The sequence below is a fragment of the Protopterus annectens genome, chromosome 1.part2, assembly GCF_019279795.1.
Source record: "Protopterus annectens isolate FY-2018-M chromosome 1.part2, PAN1.0, whole genome shotgun sequence".
NCBI lineage: Eukaryota > Metazoa > Chordata > Ceratodontiformes > Protopteridae > Protopterus > Protopterus annectens.
Window position 1 is genome coordinate 215,604,459 of NC_056727.1, and position 21,548 is coordinate 215,626,006.

General features: G+C 43.3%; 1 protein-coding gene across 3 annotated transcripts in view; it reads left to right on the top strand.

The window, feature by feature from the left end:
- The window catches only part of LOC122788685 (ABC transporter G family member 23-like), a 1,725,589-nt gene that overhangs the window by 169,098 nt on the left and 1,534,943 nt on the right, over positions 1–21,548 (top strand). For all 3 annotated transcript variants that reach the window (XM_044055583.1, XM_044055595.1, XM_044055590.1), the window contains exon 4: positions 17,584–17,738. In XM_044055583.1, coding sequence (XP_043911518.1) covers positions 17,584–17,738 — 155 coding nt within the window. The remainder of the gene's footprint in view (positions 1–17,583; positions 17,739–21,548) is intronic.

Sequence of the window (21,548 nt, forward strand, 5' to 3'; positions counted from 1 at the left end):
TGTGGAGGGATTGGGATTTCTTTAGATGTAGCATTTCTAACAGAGCTAGGTCAGACATGGCTTTGTAAGCAAAGCAGAGATCACCTCTTAGTAGATGGTATGAGACAGAATAGTTGGAGTTTTTTGAGCCTGTCCATATAGGACAAGTGTTTAAGGCCTAGGGTCCTCTTTGGAATGTACTTTTGTGGCATTTCCAGCTGCTGCATGTGTCTAGTGAGGTACATGCCAAATGAGGCATCATACTCGATGACTGGCCTAGAAATGGAAGAGTAGAGAGAGATGATGACCTCTTTCTCCTGGATGTAAAACCCTTCATAATGAGATGTGCCAAATAGAAGGACTTTCTGACCACAATGGCAATGTGGTGGTTGAAGGAGAGGTTGCTGTCAACTTGTGTCCCCAGATCTCTTATGACTCCTTCAATGCTCAGCGGGCTCCCATTGATGTGATAATTAGTGGGAAATTAGTTTTTCCCCAAAGTGGATGATATCACATTTTTTGGCATTAAGCTTAAGGCCATAGTTTCGACATCAGTCATTGGTTTCAGTGAGGCCTTTCCGTAGGATGTCTACATCACTTGGGGAATTAATAAGGGCTCCCAGCTTGCGGTCATCTGCAAACTTGGTCAGCCAGAGACCCTCCCTGTTGGCTTGGACTTCTGAGAAGTAGATGGCAAACAGGAGGGGACCCAGGACCGATCCCTGTGGGACTCCACTCATGACTGGTCAGCAGTCTGACTTGGAGTCTGCTACTTTCACACTGTGGATTCTGTCTGTGAGCCAATTTGCAACCCACCTAGTTATATAAGGGTTGATGCCTAGTTTGCTGAGTTTATCAATAATCCCTGAGTGGGGAATGGTATCAAAGGCCTTTTCTAGATTAAGGTAGGCTGTATGAACTGCCTTGCCCTCAGGTGACTGACTCAAAGAAGTCAACCAGGTTGAACAGGCATGATCTACTTTCACAAAACCAAATTGCATGGGATCTAGAGTTTGGAGATTCCCTATAATCTTGTTAATTAGGACCATGAAGATGTGCTCCATAGCCTTACATATCAGACTCGTCAGGCTAATGGGGAGATAATTGCCATGGTCTGTAGTCGCTCCCCCTTTATGGAGAGGGATGACTATAGCAGTGCGCCATTCAGTAGGGACAAAGCCTGAGGTGATGCTGTGATTGAACAGGGCACACAGATGTGGTGCCAGTTGACCTTGTAGTTCATGTAGAACACATCCAGGGATATTGTCGGGTCCCATGGAAGCTGTATTCTTGGCCCTGGACAATGCATTTTTAACCTGTGCTGCAGTAATTCTGGGTGCCTGGCATTCCTCCGGTATTGTGATTGGTCCTTTATGGGGGGAGGAGGGGTAAAGCTGGCACTGAATCTGTCAGCTAGTATGCTGGCAATATCTGTTGGCTCAGTTTAGAAGGTACCATTGTGCAGTAACTCAAAACAAACCTGGATATTGCTGTGGAGATTGATATAATTATAGAAGACTTTGTGGTTGCTTTTATTGTCTGCTGTAATTCTGCCTTCGTAACTGGCTTTAGAGGTTTTGATGACAGATCAAAACTTTTTGTTGAGGCTAATAAGGGAATTTTTTCCAGTCTTGGGACTTCATCTTTTTCTGCAACAGTTCCTTCCTTTTGTTGTAGAGTTTATTAATAGCAGGGGACCACCAGATCGGCTTCCTTTTTTGAAGGAGAGTATCTTGGTTCTGTTGAGTATGGCTAGTTCCATGCATTTATGTACGTGTTCGTACAGTTCATTGCTGTATGATTTGGCAGTCATGCATCTATTTTCCATTGACATTGGTACCATGAAGTTAGCTACCTCTGTTTTTATGAGCCCAAAGGCAGCTTTGGAGAAGTTTTTCATGGTGGTTACCTTTGCGGGGGGTATGGGTGAGATGTAGATTTCCATGGTGATTAGTTTGTGGTCAAATCTAACCAGGGAGGAATTGACTATTGGTGTAGAGCAACAGCTGCCCATGTTAGTAATTACCAGGTCAAGGATGTTGTTTCCTCTTGTGGGGTAAGAATGAGCTGGTCCAGAGCATTGGAACTGATGAATTCCAGGAAGCGCTGGCCCAGTATATTGGTGCATGGGTAGTTTTCCCATTTGATGGAAGGATAGTTAAAGTCACCTAGTATGAGAATGTTGGGTTGGACCCTTACAGATTCCAGGGTACTTAGAAACATGGAGTTAGAGTCTTGGGACATGGTTGGGGATCTATAGCAGGCTACAACCTGAATCGCTGTCTTACCCAATGTTAGTTGTACCTGAAGTATCTCAGATGCGTTATGCTGGGCTACTAGTCTGGAGGTGTGCATATCCTTTATGAATATGTAGACACCACCACCTTTGGAGCTTTGGTCAGTGTTCTGGAGCCAAAAGGTGTGGAATGAGTTATAGCCTGGTAGCGCAGAGGTGCTTTCTGCTGCTTTAAACCAGGTCTTCGTTACAGCACAAATGTCGATGTTCTCTGTTTTGAGGAGTGCTTCGAGCAAGTGCATCTTGAGATTTAGACTTCTAGCATTGAGCAGCATGACCCTCAGATTTAATTTATTTATAGCTGTTACAGTGGTAATTTTGTCTTTGGAACATCACCTAAAAAAGGCATTATAGGGGTTGCAAGAGCCTTACCCAGTATTCAGAAACCCAGGGGTGAGAGATGCAGGCCATCTCTGGCAAAGCATCAAGGTCTGCAATCATGTCATCCGAAGCAGACAGATACTGGATCCTCTTAGAATGACAGCAGAAACTTAGGCAATTGTTGGTCAGTCATTTTCTGCTTGTACTGCGGTATCATTCTGGCCGATGGTAGGATGCTGCTCAGGGCTAGGATCATACCTGCCAGGGCCACATAATCCGAGAGCTCCTCACTGTCAGTATTATCCTCAGCTAATCAGTATTAGGTGCAAATACATCATTTACTTTTAGCTAGTAATAGTTAACATTTACTATAACAATTGAGTCTTTATTAATGTTTGTGGTGAGCCAGGATACAGTATCTACAGTGTACAATTAGAATGTGTAGTGTTTGTTGTAGATTTATTTGAAATGGTACCAGTAACAGTTCAGATCTGTCACATTTTGTTATTATTTTGTTGTAAGGTTTGACTTACAGATATTTGGAGAACAATACGCCTCCAGCTCCTTTAGAAAATAGCCATTTCTAAGCATATTGTAACCTGAGGAAGAGTTTATCTTGGATTACAGGTTTTCACCCTGATTCAACGATTGTTGTTTTATCTGGTCAACAGTGACCATCAATGTATGACACTCTTCAGTTGTGGTAAGGATGCTTGAATTTATGCAGTCTCAGTAGCTCAACTAGTAGTGCACTCACCTTTGGAGCAGAAGGCTGTGTGTTCTATGCCCACACCAGGTAGTTAGATTTCTTTTCCAGTACTGACTGAAGTGTAGCATAAGGGATTACTGCAGTTTTGAGTGTGCTGTCCTTCACATGAGAGGTTAAACTCAGTCCCCACCTGCATGAGTTGGTGGTTGCTTGGATACATGAAAAAAAAAACGTTCTGGAGTACCTATCAACAAGGGTAGGGAAAGTTCCCTAGTGCTCTGGCCAAAATTCTCATAGTCAGTATGAATACAACTTTGAATCTTCCCAAAAAAAGAAGTCATTGGCCTAGTGAGATTAAACTGGTTAACAGGATGTGAATAAATAAATGTGGCATATTTTCAGACTGTGCGGTTGAAGAGAACTATTTGGTAGAGACGTACTAAAATGTGGAGTCGGTTTTGTTGTAGGAACGGTAGAGCTTGGGTCAGGGTATATGTTACCACTAATCATAAGTGCAACAGTTGTAGGAGTGTGAGTGTAAAGTAATAACACGTATATCAGTAAAACTTCTTTTTACATAGACATTTGTTAAGGTGTGGGTAGTATTAATGACACATGGTTGTGGTTAAACAGATGATAATGTTGCTAAATTTATACACAATATCTGTGAGAGTTCATGAACACAACAGACAGAACATGACTACCTTATACACAGACTAGATGCAGAGGGGAAGATGACCAAATCATACTTCACTCCTCTGCACCAACTGTATACATTTACAGCCCTTCCACTTCAGGTGAAGAATGCAAGTGAAGTATCAGTATGAAAAGTTCATCATATTGATCATGGCTGCAGTAGCCTTAACTATATGGGTTATATCCTGCCAAGGCTATAACAGCCAGCTAGCTTCCAAAGCTTCAGAGCAGCTTTCATGCGCCCAAACTGTTGAGCCGAGCTGATGAAAAGACAAATTTGGGTGCAAAGATCTTCAGAGTTTTCCTACCGTTGAAGAGTTTGCACCTCTTAGGTGTGCAAGGATCAATGGTCAGCTTGTACTTTCCTTAGCTAGGCAGAGAAGTTCCTTTTTTGGAAAAAACTTCCATTTTCATAGTTTTTACTGATGTTTTATTAATTTAATCTTCAGGAAAGTTATTTTAAAGCTAAGAGTATTGTTTTTTTAACAGATTGTCTCAAGACTTTAATGTAGGTTCATAGGTTCATAGTAAGTTACTAGGCTATTAGTCCTAAGGCCTTTATAACCCTAGCCATATTATACCCTTGTTCCCTTACTGGCCAAGTTGTGCAGTCTATATTTGCAGTTCAAGTCTGTGATCAGCATTGACTGCCGTTAACCAAGAGGGATATAAGTGACAACCCTGGGGTAAATTTATGGTATGTCATTAAGTTACGCTTAAATAGGGTCATTATAGATCTTGGTTTTACATGAATTGGGAGTTTATTCTAGAGGAGCGGCAAGCTCAGGGAGACATATCTGTCCCTCCAGCACGTCCTGTTAATGTCACAGGCTAGGTTTAGATCCCTGTAATGAGTGAATCTTGTCCCATTTGACTCGTGGATGTGCAGCATTTCCATTAGGGCAGGGTCTGAGACTGCTCTGTAGGCCAGGCACAAGTCACCCCTCAGCAGCCTATAAAATACAGAGCACAGTGATAGGCCTTCAGTCTGTTCATGTAGGTCATGTGTTGAAGAACCTGAATTTTCTTGGTGAGAAACCTCTGAGGTCTCTCCAGCTGCTACAGGTGTCTAGTGAGGTACATATAGAAGGGAGCGTTGTACTCTTATTAGTGGTCTGATGAGAGATGAGTACAGGGGAGTTATCCTTAGCTCTGGATTCAATGCCCTTACTTATGAGATGTGCAACACAGAAGGTCTTCCTTACCACTGTGGACACGATGGTGATCAAAGTTAAGGCTGCTGTCAACCTGTGTTCCCAAATCTCTGACCACAGTGTTTGAGTTAAGGAGGGTACTGTTTATATTGTAATTTGCAGGGACTTCCCCTTTGCTGAAAGGGATGATAACACATTTTTTTCTGCATTTAGTTTTTGTCCATGGCTTTAGCACCAATTATTTGTCTGTGTAAGCCCTTTTTGTAGTATGCCAACATCACTGAGGGATTCAATGATTGCATCCAGTTTGCAGTCATCAGCAAACTTGCTAAGCCACAGCCCATCTATTTTCACCTGGACTTCTGAGAAATAGATTCCAAACAGTAGGTGGGCCAGCACAGATCCCTGTGGTACACCACTAGTAACTGGTCAGCTAGTAGAGGTGGAATTCCAACTTTGACTGTATGTGTTCTTTCAGTGAGCCAGTTGGCTACCCATCTAGTGACATATGGGTTAATGCACAGCTGGGTGAGCTTCTCAATGATGCCTGAGTGGGGGATTGTGTCAAAAGCCTTGGCTAAGTCACAATAGGCTGTATGTACTGTTTTGCCTTCAACCAGGGCTTTGGTGACATTCTCTAAGAAGTCCACCAGGTTTAATAAGCATGATCTACCCTTAACAAAGCCAAATTGGGTCGGGTCAAGAGTTTGAAGGTCACCCGTGTCTTTGTTGATAAGGTCCATGTTGATTCTCTCATTGACCTTGCAGATAAGGCTGGTTAGGCTTATGGGTCTATAATTCCCAGGGTTGGTTGATGGACCGACTTTGTGCGAGGGAATTACTTTTGCTGTTTTCCACTCTGCTGGGACAAAGCCAGTACTTAGATTGTGGTTGAAGACAGTGAAAAGTGGTTCTGCTAGGTCCTGTTTTAGACCATTTAGTAGGCAAGCTGGGATGTTATCTGGTCCTCTAGAGGCTGCCTTTTTAGCCATGGAGAGTGCAGTTATGACCTACTGCTTACAGATACTAGGTAGTGGACTGGTGACAGGTATGCTTTGGGGTATATCTGGTGGGGACAGGAAGGTGGAGTTTGTGCTAAATCTGTCTGCTAGAAGGTTGGCGAGTTCCTCAGGGTCAGTATGAGTGGTACCATCCACTATTAGTTCGGCACAAAGCTGGGCCTTCCTTTTTAGATTTCTGATGTAGCTAAAGAATGCCTTGTGATTATCCTTAGCTAGGGATGCTAGTTTAGTTGTGTAATTGGCTTTACAGGACTTTACAAGATATCTAATTTGCTTGTTCAAGCTGTAGAGGGTGTTCTTCTACTGCTGAGTTACTTCCCTCTTGTTCTTGGACATTAGTTTCTTCCTCTTGTTGTATAACCGATTTATGCTTGATGTCCACCAGAATGGCTTGTTTTTTGTGAGGACCTAGTTTTGATCCATTCAGTTACAGCCAGGTCTCCACATTTGTACAGGTGTTATACAGGGCATTTGTGTACACCTCTTTGTTGGAGTCATTGTTGATAGAGGCAGCAAGGGGGTTGAAACTATTTATACCATCGCTTAGGAGGCTATAATATGCTTAGGAGAAATGTTTCATCCTTTTTGCTCTTGGGGTGGTAAGGTATGAGTGTTACTTCAAATAAGACTATTTATGATCAGACCTTACCAGGGAGGCAACACACAGGGGGTAGTGCAGAGACCCCCTATGTTGGGGACATTTGAGCCCCTTATGAGGGTGCAGGCTATCTGTTCCAGAGCATTTGTATGAACAAGGTCCATGAACCTTAGGGAGACTGTGTTTTGCTCATATATAATTCCCAGTCAAAGGAAGGATAGTTGAAATTATTCATGACCAAGGTGTTTGGCTGTAGTAGGTCCAGGTAGGCAGAGTGGTTCTCATGGTTCATGGTGGGGGACCTATAGCTAACAATGATATGGAAGGGGTTTTGCCTACAGTGAGTTGGACTTAGAGTAGCTCTAGGGAGTCGTACTATTTGACCAGTCTTCAGTTGTCTTTAATGAAGATGGATATACCTCTGCCTTTTGGTTCTTTCACGCTTGTTTTGAGGTTTGAACATGTGGAAGGCACTGTAGCCTTGCATGGCTGGGGTGCTCTCTGCAGCCTTGAACCATGTCTCTGTGACTGCACAGACATTGGCATCTTCCAAGGTAAGGAGTGCTGCCAGTGAGTGCAGTTTCTGGCTTAGACTGCTAGCATTAAGCAAAATAACCCTGAGTTTGTCTCTAGTGGATTTTGTTTACGTTGAGAATTTTGATGTTATGATATTACCTAAAAAAGGCACTATGAGGGAGGCAAATACCTTTGCCAGTAACCGAAAGCCAAGAGGTGATAGGTGAAGACCATCTCTGGCAAAGCAGCGTGGTCTGTCGACCATATCTTCCCAGGCTGACAGATACTGGATCCCCCTGGACTGACACCAGAAGCTAAGACAATTGTTGAAGTCAATAATTTTTTGTCTATCTTGTGGCATCTTCCCGGATGAAGGTAGAATGTTGCTTAGGGCTATGGACATACCTGCCCAGGACATATAATCTGAGAGCTCAGTTATGTTTGTCTTCATATAGTCCAGTGAGGTACATCTCAAGTCTTTCATTCCAACATGGACTATGACAGAGTCATAACGGTACTTGTTGTTGAGAGACTTGAGTGCGTGTGTGATCTGATGGATCCTGGCCCCTGGCAGGCAGCTGACTGTGACCTTCTCCTTGTCCAGCCTGGTGAGGGAGACATCTGTGTGTCTCACTATGGAGTTGCTATGACCAAGACATTTGGTTTTGAGGTGTTTTGTCTTAGGGACTTATTGGCTGAGGCCCTGTTGTGTGTATTATGTGTAGTTGACTCTGTTGGGTCTGCAGTGTGTGTGCAGTAGGTTTGCACTTGGGAGGTCTCTGATCTTTAGAAAGGCTTCTAGTGAGTACCTCTACATATCTGAGCAGAGCTGGCAAACTGAGCACAAACCCGTTCAAACATAATGATTAAATACAAGCAAAGTTAAATGATTTTAAACAAAGTAACCAAAGGGAAAGCCCAAGACTGAGTCTTCTTCCAGCAATCCCCAACTCAGATGGGTCCTTGGCTGCACACTTCTGCCACAAGGGTGAAGGGAGGCTTTCATAATATAAGATGGCTGGTTTTAGTGCTGAGATGATACCAGAAAGAAACTAAGGGGTGGGCCTTTTAAATGGAGCACTCTGTCAGTCTAAAAGTAGTATTAACTAACTGATAAAATATTTTCTCTGGAGAAATTGTGATTATTTTTTACATTGTAGGTTCATAGGTTCATAGGTTGGTACTAGGCTATCGGCTCTAAGGCCTATGCAAGTCTAGCTATAACAATTCCCTGGATATTTCTTCCCACGATATTTACTTCTCTGGGCCCCTGTCTAGCAGGGTGACTGACATGATCCCTGGGGTGAATTTCCTATCTCCCATCCAATCATCAAGGTTCCTTTTGATGAGAGCCAATGAGGCGCTCTGCTTGACATGTATGGGCAGTCTATTCCAGAGTATGGGGAGTCTCTGGGTCAGGAACCTATCCCTCCAACACGTTTTGTTCATTATGATGATAAGGTTTAGATCCCTGGAGCATGTGGCTCTGAGGGATTGGGATTTCTTTAAGTGGAGCATGTCCAACAGCTCAGGGTTTGACATGGCCTTGTATGATAAGCAGAGATCGCCTCTGAGTAGACGATATGCCACAGCGTATAGTTGGAGTTTTTTTAGACGGTCAGCATATGGCATCTGCTTTAGGCCTGTGATTCTTTTAGTGAGGTATTTCTGTGGCCTTTCCAGCTGTTGCAGATGTCTTGTGAGGTACATACCAAATGGGGCATTATACTCTATAATGGGTCTAATGAGGGATGAGTACAGTGGGACAATGACCTCCCTTTTTCTGGATGAAAAGCCCTTAGTGATGAGGTGTGCCACATAGAAGGATTTCCTGACTGTTGTGGTGATGTGGTTATCGAAAGTGAGACCACTGTCCATCTGTGACCCTAAGTCTGTCATCACACTTTCAATGTTTAGTGTCCTGCCACCTATGTGGTAATTCATGGGTACATGTTTTTTTTCCAAAGGGGATAACTATACATTTCTTGGCATTAAGCTTGAGCCCATGGCTCTGGCACCAGGCATCTGTTTCTGTAAGGCCCTTTTGTAGAATATCCACATCATTTGGGGATTCAATAATGGCTCCCAGTTTGCAGTCATCTGCAAACTTTTTTAGCCAGAGTCCCTTAGTGTTGGCCTGTACTTCAGAGAAGTAGTTGCTAAACAAGAGTGGTCCCAGGACTGAAACCTGAGGTACTCCACTTGTCACTTGTCTGGAGCTGGATTTGGAGTCGGCTACTTTTACAGTCTGGGTTCTGTCAGTGAGCCAGTTGGCAACCCATCGAGTGACGTAGGGATTTATGCCCAGCTTAGTAAGTTTACCTCTGATTCCAGAGTGGAGGATGGTGTTGAAGGCCTTGGCGAGGTCCAAATAGGCTGTGTGGACTGCCTTACCCTTGTCCACAGCTCTGGAGACTGATTCGAAGAAGTCAATCAGATTCAGGAGACAAGATCGGCCCTTCACAAACCCAAACTGGGTGGGGTCCAGTGTTTGAAGGTTGCCAATGTCTTTGTTTATAAGTTCCATGATAATGCGTTCCATGCCCTTGCAGATCAGGCTTGTCAGACTGATGGGACGGTAGGTTCCTGGGATCCAAGACGGATCCTCCCTTGTGGAGCAGGATAACTGTAGCTGTGCGCTACTCAGTGAAACAATACTGAGGTTTCTCAGTCCCTCAGAAAATATCATGAGTTGTTACAAAAGGATTTTCTAGAACCTAGGCCTATTCCGCCTGGCTTGTCTGCTTTGGGGGATGGTTATCTTACTGTCTGCAGTTTTCCTGATACTCAGCCAGATGTCTCTAAAAAGGTAGATTGGATGTATAGCATTCTTCAGTCTTTTAAATTTTTATACACTATTCCCACACCTGACTCAACAGCTATACCCTTAGTGAACTCCTCTGCTGCTAAGCTCTTAGTTAATTCTAATTCTACTCTTTCGAATAAGGATGGGAAAATTATTGATATGTATGGAAAAACAGTGTATACTTCTGCAACTTTGACTTTCAGAATTGTAAGCTGTCAGGCTCAAATGTTGAAGTTTATTCTGACGTATTGTGGAAGTATGAGGAATGTTTTATCTACAGCTTCTTCTTTTGAAGAAAATTTTGCTTTAAATAACTTATTTTCTTCGACTGGAAAAGTCACTACTCATTGTTTGCAGTGAGTGTATGACTCTGTTGATACTTCTTCCAGAGCTATGGCCAATGGTACTGTTTTAAGGAGGTTTGTTTGTGGCATTCTCAGAACCTACCAGATGGTGTCAAAAATTTGATTTTAAATTCTCCCTTGGATAGAGATATAGTGTTTGGTAACTGTGCTGCAGAGGTGATCAAAACGTTTGATGAAATGGGCAAGCTGATCCAGGGAATCAGATTGTTTTGCTCTTCTTTTCCAAATTGTCCAAGGGATTTTCTTTCTCCTCATCCAATTTTGGCAAGAAACAGAATAAACAGTCTCAACAGAATTCAGGTAAACAGATGTTTAAGTAGAAGTCATAAGGAGGTCTCAAACCTCCCAAAACCAAGGGCAGTCAAACAAATATGAATGATCTGAATCTCTATTTTTCTCTTTATGTCAGACAAATGAGTTCTGAAAATCATTCTTCAAGCTTGCAGATGACAGTGAGAGGAAATTCCTCCTTTCTGGGGGGGGGGGGGGGGGGGGTCATTCCTTATCCTGCAGAGCAGACTGTTTTGTTTCCACCTGTTCTTCATCACATGCTGTACCAAGGCGTGATAGAACCAGTTCCTCCTTCCCAGCTGAGGAAGGGGTTTTAGTCATAGTTCACATTACATACTAGGTTAATGACCACCAAGGCCTTTATAAGCCTAGCTGTACTAGTGCTCTAAAGAACAAAATGTAATCAATCAGTGATGAGTGCCTATCACATCAAGTATTTCAAATGCAGTTGGAACCATGTATTACTACTTAACCTATGGTTCTGCTTGTACTCACTGGGTTGTAATGTATGGTACTTTATGTGGTGTTCCTCTTTTAGTCTTCACTTCCAGAGAATTACTTCAGTCACCTCAGCTTCCCTGTACATACACAGATGTGTTATTTTTAACTGATTTTTTTCTGAGTAACTCTGTAGGTTGTATTTTAATCAAACTGTAGGTTGTGTTTTAATCAAACCGTGCTTCTTATTCACCATTTAAGTAAGTTTCATCTTGTTTATTTAACTCTGTCTTCCTGACAAGCGCATTAATGAGGAGAGCCTTTAAAATGACTTTCTACCATGCCTTTTATTTGTGCTTGGTAGATATGCCTGGTGAAAACACAAATCAGTTGTTTTGTCACAAACTGTTAAAACACAAAACATTCTAATAGGGCCTAAAATCACATGCATCCAATTTTACAAAGCAGAACTTGTTAAGTGGTGTTTCCTGTTGTTGTTTTTTCACAACATATTACATGTCCTTCACTCTGAACTGCTCTTGTCATTTTAAACATAAATTTTAAAGTACATCTTCAGCATACCGTGCTGGCATTACTTGGATTTGAATCCCAAATGAGAGCTAATACTTTCCTTTCACTTCTTCAATATTAACAATGCATAAGCAGAATGTTTTCTCTGGTGTGTGTGTGCGTGTGTGTAAAATCTGCTCTGGTTAAGTGGCAGTGATACTGTCCAAGAGGAATGGAGGTCTTGGGTTCAAGTCCCACATAAGAGCTAATATTATCTGTTTACTTCTGTGCTTCTAACAGTGCCTATGAAGAAAGCTTTCTAGGTATTTGTGTGTGTGTTTTGTAATTTTTCAATAATCAGTATGCTGGAAGTTTGTTAGCTGAAAAGAAAAAGCCCTTAAGGGAAAACTCAATATATGTTCCTATGCTTTTATTAGTCAGTGGGCAGTGATGCTAGCAGAGTTATGCTGGAGGTCCTGGGTTTTGAGTCCCAAATGAGAGGTGAAATTATCCTGTCACTTCTGAAATTCATGCAGAAAGTGAATGAGTTATCATGGCTTTGTGCAGCATGACAGAAGATTTTCCATAACCTGTAATACTATGAAGTTGATTTCATGAGCATTTTTCTTTGAAGGTACATTTTGTAAATACCACCATGTGTGTGTATGTGTGTGTGGTGTGTGTGTGTGTGTGTGTGTGTGTGTGTGTGTGTGTGTGTGTGTGTGTGTGTGTGTGTAATGCCCCAGTTTCTACATGTAATATATATTTATCTATTTATAATATATATATATATATATATATATATATATATATGGCCTACTTCATTTGCCCTAACTTCCGATTGACCGACACCCATTTGCCCGACACCAAATGACTGAAATTTAATTTGACCAACACCTCATTTGACCGACAAGTATTATTGGCAAGTAAATGGGATATGCCCCCTTCCCCACTGTAGTGCGACCCTGGAGTTAGAATATATAGTTAGGGGGTGTGGGGGGGGGTGAAGCCTCCCACTTACTTTTGTTTTACTAAGCAATATTAAAGCAAAACTAAACAATATAATACCCTAACTATATATTCTAACTCCAGGGTCGCACTACAGTGGGGAAGGGGGCATATCCCATTTACTTGCCAATAATACTTGTCGGTCAAATGAAGTGTCGGGCAAATTAAATTTCGGTCAAATGGGGTCGGGCAAATGGGTGTCGGTCATGTACATGAAAAATCTGTTCAGGAAAGCTATTGCTGATGCTGTTTTACTTAGTTGTATATACATAGAGACATGATTAATGTCATCAGAAGCGGCCTTAGGTCAACTGGTGCCCTAGGCGAAAGGGCTCCACGGCACCCTCCACCACACCACCCGGTGTCCCCATCCTGGTCTACCTGCACCATCCAATTACTGGAAAAGTGCCCCTGCTAGAGCAGTGCACTAGGCGAACACCTAGTTGGCCTATGCCTAAGGCTGGCTATGAATGTCATTCTTATTAAGGGCATTTATAAGTAAGATCTAAAACTGAGGACAACTGACAATTACAAGGGCAGAGACAGCCCTTGCAGTCTGCTTTAAGTGTCATATGGACACCTCATCCACTTAGAGGTATAATACAAGTATGATGGAGAGTGATGTGTTCATAGGTTCATAGGTTCATACGAGGCTGTCTGCCCTAGAGCATTTATAAGCCTAGCCAGAGTGTGTTTGGCTTTCGCCACCCATTTTAAATTAATTTTGCTATGCCCTTTTTCGAGGTTAGTATGCTGTGCCTCTGTCTAACAGTGACACAGAAGTGATACCCAGGGTAAACCTACGATCTCCCATCCACTCATCAAGATTCCTCTTGAAGAGAGTCAATGAGGGACTCTGCCTAACCTGGACTGGGATTTTATTCCAGAGTGAAGGGAGCCTCTGGGTTATGAATCTGTCCCTCCAGCATGTCCTATTTATTTCAGTGCTGAGGTTCAAGTCTCTCGAGCACGTAGCTCAATGGGATTTGGATTTTCTGAGGTGCAGCATGTCCATTAATTCCGGGATGGACATGGCTTTATACGTCAGGCACAGATCGCCCCTGAGCAGGCGGTATGCCACTGAGTAGAGCTGGAGTTTCTTTAACCGGGCAGCATATGGCATCTGTTTGAGCCCTTTGATCCTCTTGGTGAGGTACTTTTGGGGTCTTTCCAGTTGCAGCAGGTGTCTGGTAAGGTACATCCGAAAAGGGGCATTGTACTCAATTATGGGCCTGATGAGGGATGAGTAAAGAGGCACGATGACCTCCCCTGATCTAGATGTGAATCCCTTCATGATTAGGTGGGCTATATAAAATGTTTTTCTAACCACTTTGACCACGTGGTTGTCAAATGAGAGATTGCTATCAACTTGGGTCCCCAGGTCCCTCATTACTTCTTATGTACTTAATGGATTACCACCTATGTGGTAATTTGTGGGCACTTTGTTTTTGCCAAAGGGGATGACTATACACATTTTGGCATTTAGCTTGAGGCCATGGCTCTGGCACCAGTTGTCTGTTTCTATGAGGCCCTTTTGGAGGATGCTTGTGTCGGCTGGAGAGTCGATTATGGCACCCAGTTTGCAGTCATCTGCGAACTTGGTCAGCCACAGTCCTTCTGTGTTGGCCTGTACCTCCAAGAAATATATACCGAACAAGAGAGGTCCCAGGACTGAGCCTTGTGGGATGCCACTTGTAACTGGTTTGGAGTCTGACATGGCTCCAGCAATTCTAAACATGTGGGTTCTGTTCTTGAGCCAGTTTGCAACCCATCTAGTGACATAGGGGTTTATATTTAAGCTGGTGAGCTTATCTATAATGCCCGAGTGGGGTATTGTATCGAAGGCTTTTACGAGGTCCAGGTAGGCTGTGTGAACCACCTTCCCCTCGTCAATGGCCTTGGTGACTATTTCAAAGAAATCAACCAGGTTTAAGAGGCAGGATCTGTCCTTAACAAAGCCGAACTGGGTAGGATCCAGTGTCTGTAGGTCCCCAATATCTTTATTTATGAGGTCCATGATGATCCTTTCCATAGCTTTGCAGACCAAGCTAGTCAGGCTTATGGGGCGATAGTTTCCAGGATCCGTTGAGGCACCACCTTTGTGGAGAGGGACCACTGTTGCTGTACACCACTCTTTGGGTGCATATCCTGTAGTAAGGCTGAGATTGAACAGTAGTTTTATGTTTGGGTTTAGCTCTTCTTGGAGTTCATGTAGGATGCAGCCCGGGACACCGTCTGGTCCCATTTATGCTGTGTTTTTTGCTTTGGAGAGGGCGGCTCTTACTTGAGCATCTGAGATGTCAGGGGGGCAGCACTCTGCTGGGATAGATATTTGCCCTTTTGGTGGGGAGGGGGGGAGAAGTTTGCGCTGAACCTGTCAGCTAGGATGTGTAAAACATTTTATAGCGTGACCAGAAAAGGGTCAAAATTCTTTAGTCATACAAGACTTCACTTATTAATCATGAACTAGACTGGCATTTTCCATCATACCTAACATATCGGCATTTATTCTGTAATAGTTTAAATGTAGCAGTACTGCTGGGGTAGCTAGAAAAATGGAATTCTAGACCAGCACAAGTCATGTTACATGAAGATTCTGTGGCAGAAGAACTTCAGAAAGAATGTGTTAGAGAAATGAGGAGGAGCCATATTTTATAAAGGGGACTGGACAGTATGTCTAGTCACACAAGGGAAAAGTGCAGGAAGATACGGGCTACAGCAGTCTGAGCAGAATAATGTGGTAGGAGGCAGGTGTCTGTCATGATGCACTATGTGGTTTCAGGGGCAGAGAAGTGCAAGATGGACAACTGATGGAAAACTGTATGAGGAGATGAGATGGGTTGGTGATACTCCTAGGTAATTCTAAATGATTTAGGATAATTAAGAGGTACCTTTTTAAGTAAGGACAGGGGCCAGAGGTAAAAAGTCATACTTGGCTGGCATTAGAATGGTCTAAATATTTATTTTTGAAGTACAAATAAAACTCCCCGGGACAACGTCATTGTTTGTGAGACAGGCTACAGTCGACTGTAGTATCATTTTAGTTCATTCATATCACTAAAATAATAAACATTTGAACAGCAAACAGCAATACATGTGAGCATAAAAACATGAATTCATTCCACCACTGTGAAGGAAAAAGCAAAAATGCAGACACTTAATTTAGTGTATCAAGAATGGAAATTAAATTAGTAGCATGAATTTAAAAAAAAAGCCACAAGATGGCAGAGCAGGATCGCCTGAAACAACACTTAAAAATGCATGCAGAGACATTGAAGAATGATCTTAAAAGCTGGCGATTTAGAACGGTTGCAGGTAGAAACTAGGAACAGGTGCATCTATGGACAAAGAAAATAAATGGCTATCAGAACTACAGAAAATCTGTTCTTAGTAAATATAAATATATCTACCTGTCTATGATGGATAGATATAGATATAGCTATAGATACAGATATTTATAGGTTTACTATTATTTGATTAAACAGTCCCTGACTGTAAATGAAATTTTGAATTTGACTGAAGACGTTTTGAGAGAGTGAAAGCCCATCTGACTGAAAAGCAGTTGACTGAAAACCCATTTGAATGAAGCCTATTTCACTTAATCGGATCTACTTCAGTAGATCAAAACACCACATAATCAAAATTTATTTTTTCAAGACAAGATGACTGTAATTTAAAAAAAGTGAAAATGTACTTTGTCGAAACTACAAAGAATGAAACCTAACCGCCCATGTCAGAAAGCAGCCGGTAAGTATTGCATGGAGAATATGTAAAAACAAAAATTAAGTAATACACTTAAATACAAAATTAAACAAATTAATAAACATTTTTCAAAGATTTTGCCTGCACCCCCCACACCCCCTGCAAATTTTATATACCAACTCCGAGATTGCACTACAGTGGGGAAAAGGGTAAATTTCCCAATCCTCACTGTTCCACAATCTTCATTAACAACTGTTGAAAGTTAAATTTTTTATTTAAATTTAAATGTTTAAATGTAGTACTTATTTTTTCTTTCTGTCCACGATCTCCATGCAGCACATCCAGCTGCTGTCTAACATGCACAGTTGGGTTTCATTCTTTGTAGTTTTGCAAAGTGCATTTTTGCTTTTTTTAAATTGCAGTCATCTTGTCTCGAAAAATACATTTCAATGATGTGGTATTTTGATCTACTGAAGTAGGTCCCACTGAATTATGAATCATTGAAAATATTCAGCATAAGAAAATGCAATATAAAATAGTGTTTTTGCAGGTGGACATGCCTCCCTGCACCTTCCCATGTGGGGGTCTTTGCTCTTCTTAATTATATATAATAACTTCACTGCTGCACAACCTGTAGAGAAAAGAAAAAAAATGTTATACACAATGAATCAGTGTTGGTGCACAACCACTGATTCACTGTGCATGGTGTTTTTTTTTTTTTTTTTCCTCAGGTAGCTATGTGGCCATAGAGTTATTATATATAATTAAAGGGGGTGCAGGGGGCTTGCCCCCCTGCAAAAACAGCATTTTATGTTGTATTTTATTATGTTGAATATTTTCAGTGATTTATGTTTCATTGAAATGGGTTTTGGTCAAATGCATTTTCATTCAATTGCTTTTCATTCAAATGGGTTTCAGTCAGGTGGGCTTTCAGTCAATTAGTCTTCAGTCAGATTCTTTCCAACATTTTATTTTCAGTCAATCAAATTACTGTATATCTATAGCTCTAGCTCTCTGTATATATAGGTATAGAGAGCTACAGCTATAGATATTGATAGATATAGCTGTAATACAGGTCACATTTGGCCAAATGTGCCAACAGAAAAGTAATACTAAGTTCATGTGCTTAGATGTAAGCCCTTATATAACCTTTCCTCTTGTGTTTTAACTAGGATTTGGCATTGTATCATGAGATTTCTATCAGTGAGACATTTTATTTCTTTGGGAGGATACATGGAATGAGTACATCTGAAATCAAGCAACGCACATCCTTCCTCATCGCATTTCTCAATCTCCCAGAAAGTAGCAGAATTGTGAAAAAACTAAGGTGAGTGAACCTGTTGCTATTAGGCTTTATGGTCAGGTGAAGAAATGTGAGAAAGACTTCTGTAAGAGGCTATTGTGAGACATCAGCTGGCATGCCAGCTTTAGTACCATTGTTTGATTTTGGACATTTTCTGCTTTTCGGTTGTTTGTTTTGCATTATTTTACAGAAGTGAAACTGGTTTGGAGACAAACTTCAAAACTTAATCATTGTTACTGATGTGATAAAAATGAAACAAGAGTGTTTCAATTTTATATAAAGAACAATGAAGGAACATAATTAGAAATCACACTGAGGATGTTTATAATTTAGTAGAGGCCAGAAGCAAAGATGTTTCAGAACTAGGTTTCAAAGAAAAGATGCGAGGGGCTTGGCTCTACTGGCATGGGGAGCAGGGGCCCAACTGCTTTCCAAGTGACTAGGGTGTAACTAGCAGTCCTTGCAGTGCAAGGAGCTTGAAAGGGAGGGAGAAGAGGGAAGGGTCATGGCCCACTTGCCTCTGCCAGGGGAGTTGGGAGGAGTCGTGTGCACTTGGAGGCACAGCAGGCAGTGCTGATCTCCTAGTAGAGACTGGAAAGCTCATCATTCATTCATGCTTTGGGGTGGGGCAGGGATGCTTGGAGTGAGAACCCCTTACACAAGTGAGGGTATATCATCTACTGTCACCAGAATGTATTTCCCTCCCCTGTGCCTCACCAGGTGCATGCATTAGAGAGAGGGAAACTAAAGTAAAAACCTCAAACCCCAATTCCCCATGGCTGTCTGAGTGATGACCCTCTGTAGTCTGACCCTGATCCTGGTGGTTAGGAACAAATGTGCTATTGGCCACGAAGAGGGCTGATGACTGACAGGGAGTGGCAACAAAGAACACAAAAAAAGTGAACAGATGGGAGAGAGGCAATGATATGAAATAGGGATAGTGCAGGGAATGAAGCAATGAGACAGGGATGGAGCTGGGGGAGAGGCAATGAAATAGGGATGGCGCTGGGAGAGATGCAATGAGATAGGGATGGCGCTGGGAGAGAGGCAATGAGACAGGGATGGCGCTGGGAGAGAGGCAATGAGACAGGGAGGGCACTGTGAGAGAGGCAATGAGATAGGAATGGGGCTGGGAGAGAGGCAATGAGATAGGGATGGCGCTGGGAGAGAGACAATGAGATAGGGATGGTACTGTGAGAGAAGCAATGAGATAGAGATGGCGGTAGGAGAGAGGCAATGAGATAGAGATGGTGCTGGGAGAGAGGCAATGAGACAGGGATGGCACTGTGAGAGAGACAATGAGATAGGGATGGCACTGAGAGAGAGGCAATGAGATAGGGATGGTGCTGGGAGAGAGAGGCAATGAGATAGGGATGGCGCTGGGAGAGAGGCAATGAGATAGGGATGGCACTGGGAGAGAGGCAATGAGATAGGGATGGCGATGGGAGAGAGGCAATGAGATAGGGATGGCACTGGGAGAGAGGCAATGAGACAGGGATGGCGCTGGGTGGGAGGCAATGAGATAGGGATGGCACTGGGAGACAGGCAATGAGATAGGGATGGCGCTGGGAGAGAGGCAATGAGATAGGGTTGGAGATGGGAGAGAGGCAATGAGACAGGGATGGCACTGGGAGAGAGGCAATGAGATAGGGATGGCGCTGGGAGACAGGCAATGAGATAGGGTTGGCGTGGGGAGAGAGGCAATGAGACAGGGATGGCACTGTGAGAGATGCAATGAGATAGGGATGGCACTGGGAGAGAGGCAATGAGACAGGGATGGCACTGGGGAGAGGCAATGAGCTAGGGTTGGCGCTGGGAGAGAGGCAATGAGATAGGGATGGTGCTGGGAGAGAGGCAATGAGATAGGGATGGAGCTGGGGAGAGGCAATGAGATAGGGTTGGTGCTGGGAGAGAGGCAATGAGATAGGGATGGCGCTGGGAGAGAGGCAATGAGATAGGGATGGCGCAGGGAGAGAGGCAATGAGATAGGGTTGGCGTGGGGAGAGAGGCAATGAGACAGGGATGGCACTGTGAGAGAGGCAATGAGATAGGGATGGCACTGGGAGAGAGGCAATGAGACAGGGATGGCGCTGGGGAGAGGCAATGAGCTAGGGTTGGCGCTGGGAGAGAGGCAATGAGATAGGGATGGTGCTGGGAGAGAGGCAATGAGATAGGGATGGCGCTGGGGAGAGGCAATGAGATAGGGTTGGTGCTGGGAGAGAGGCAATGAGATAGGGATGGCGCTGGGAGAGAGGCAATGAGATAGGGTTGGCACGGGGAGAGAGGCAATGAGACATGGATGGAGCTGGGAGAGAGGCAATGAGATAGGGATGGTGGTAGTAGAGAGGCAATGAGATAGGGATGGCACTGAGAGAGAGGCAATGAGATAGGGATGGAGCTGGGAGACAGGCAATGAGATAAGGTTGGCGCGGGGAGAGAGGCAATGTGACAGGGATGGCACTGTGAGAGAGGCAATGAGATAGGGATGGCACTGGGAGAGAGGCAATGAGACAGGGATGGCGCTGGGGAGAGGCAATGAGATAGGGTTGGCGCTGGGAGAGAGGCAATGAGATAGGGATGGCGCTGGGAGAGAGGCAATGAGATAGGGATGGCGCTGGGGAGAGGCAATGAGATAGGGTTGGTGCTGGGAGAGAGGCAATGAGATAGGGATGGTGCTGGGAGAGAGGCAATGAGATAGGGATGGCGCTGGGAGAGAGGCAATGAGATAGGGTTGGTGCTGGGAGAGAGGCAATGAGATAGGGTTGGCGCGGGGAGAGAGGCAATGAGACATGGATGGCGCTGGGAGAGAGGCAATGAGATAGGGATGGGGTTGGTAGAAGCAATGAGATAGGGATGGTGCTGGGAGAGAGGCAATGAGATGGGGATGGTGTTGGTAGAGAGGCAATGAGATAGGGATGGGGTTGGTAGAAGCAATGAGATAGGGATGGTGCTGGGAGAGAGGCAATGAGATGGGGATGGTGCTGGGAGAGAGACAATGAGATAGGGATGGCGCTGGGAGAGAGGCAATGAGATAGGGATGGCGCTGGGAGAGAGGCAATGAGATAGGGATGGCGCTGGGAGAGAGGCAATAAGATAGGGATGGCACTGGGAGAGAGGCAATAAGACAGGAATGGCGCTGGGAGAGAGGCAATGAGATAGGAATGGCGCTGGGAGAGAGGCAATGAAATAGGGATGGCGCTGGGAGAGAGGCAATGAGATAGGGATGGCGCTGGGAGAGAGGCAATGAAATAGGGATGGCACTGGGAGAGAGGCAATGAGATAGGGATGGCGCTGTGAATATCATTATCATTTTCATCCAGTCTTGCTTCTCAGTGCTATCCTTGTTTTCAGTAACCAAATTTTCACTGTAAGTGTTAAACATCTGCATGAGAAAAGAAACTATGACATGAAAGTTAAGAAAAACATGTCACATGTCTGGAAAATATTTGTTTTATTTATTATTTTGTTTGTCTTTGTTGATTAGGAAAGTCAGACTAGGCAAAAATACATTTTCAGCAGAAGCCCAAGGAGAAAAGTTTTGCACTTAAATTGCACAGATTACATTAAAACAAAAACATTTTATATAATCAGTACATTTTGTATGAGCAGTGTACATTTTTTCATGTAAATAGAGGGAGTACATTTACTGAAAATGCAGTAAAAATGTACATTTACAATGAAGAGAATGAAATACAAGCAGAAACAGCATATACAACTTTCAGTACAGTGACATAAAGAAACAGAGCAGGGATTGCTTTCTTGGTTGACAGTGATCACAGTACAGACAGTAGTAATTTAATTTAACATTAAGATAGAAAGGAAGAAAAGCAGGTT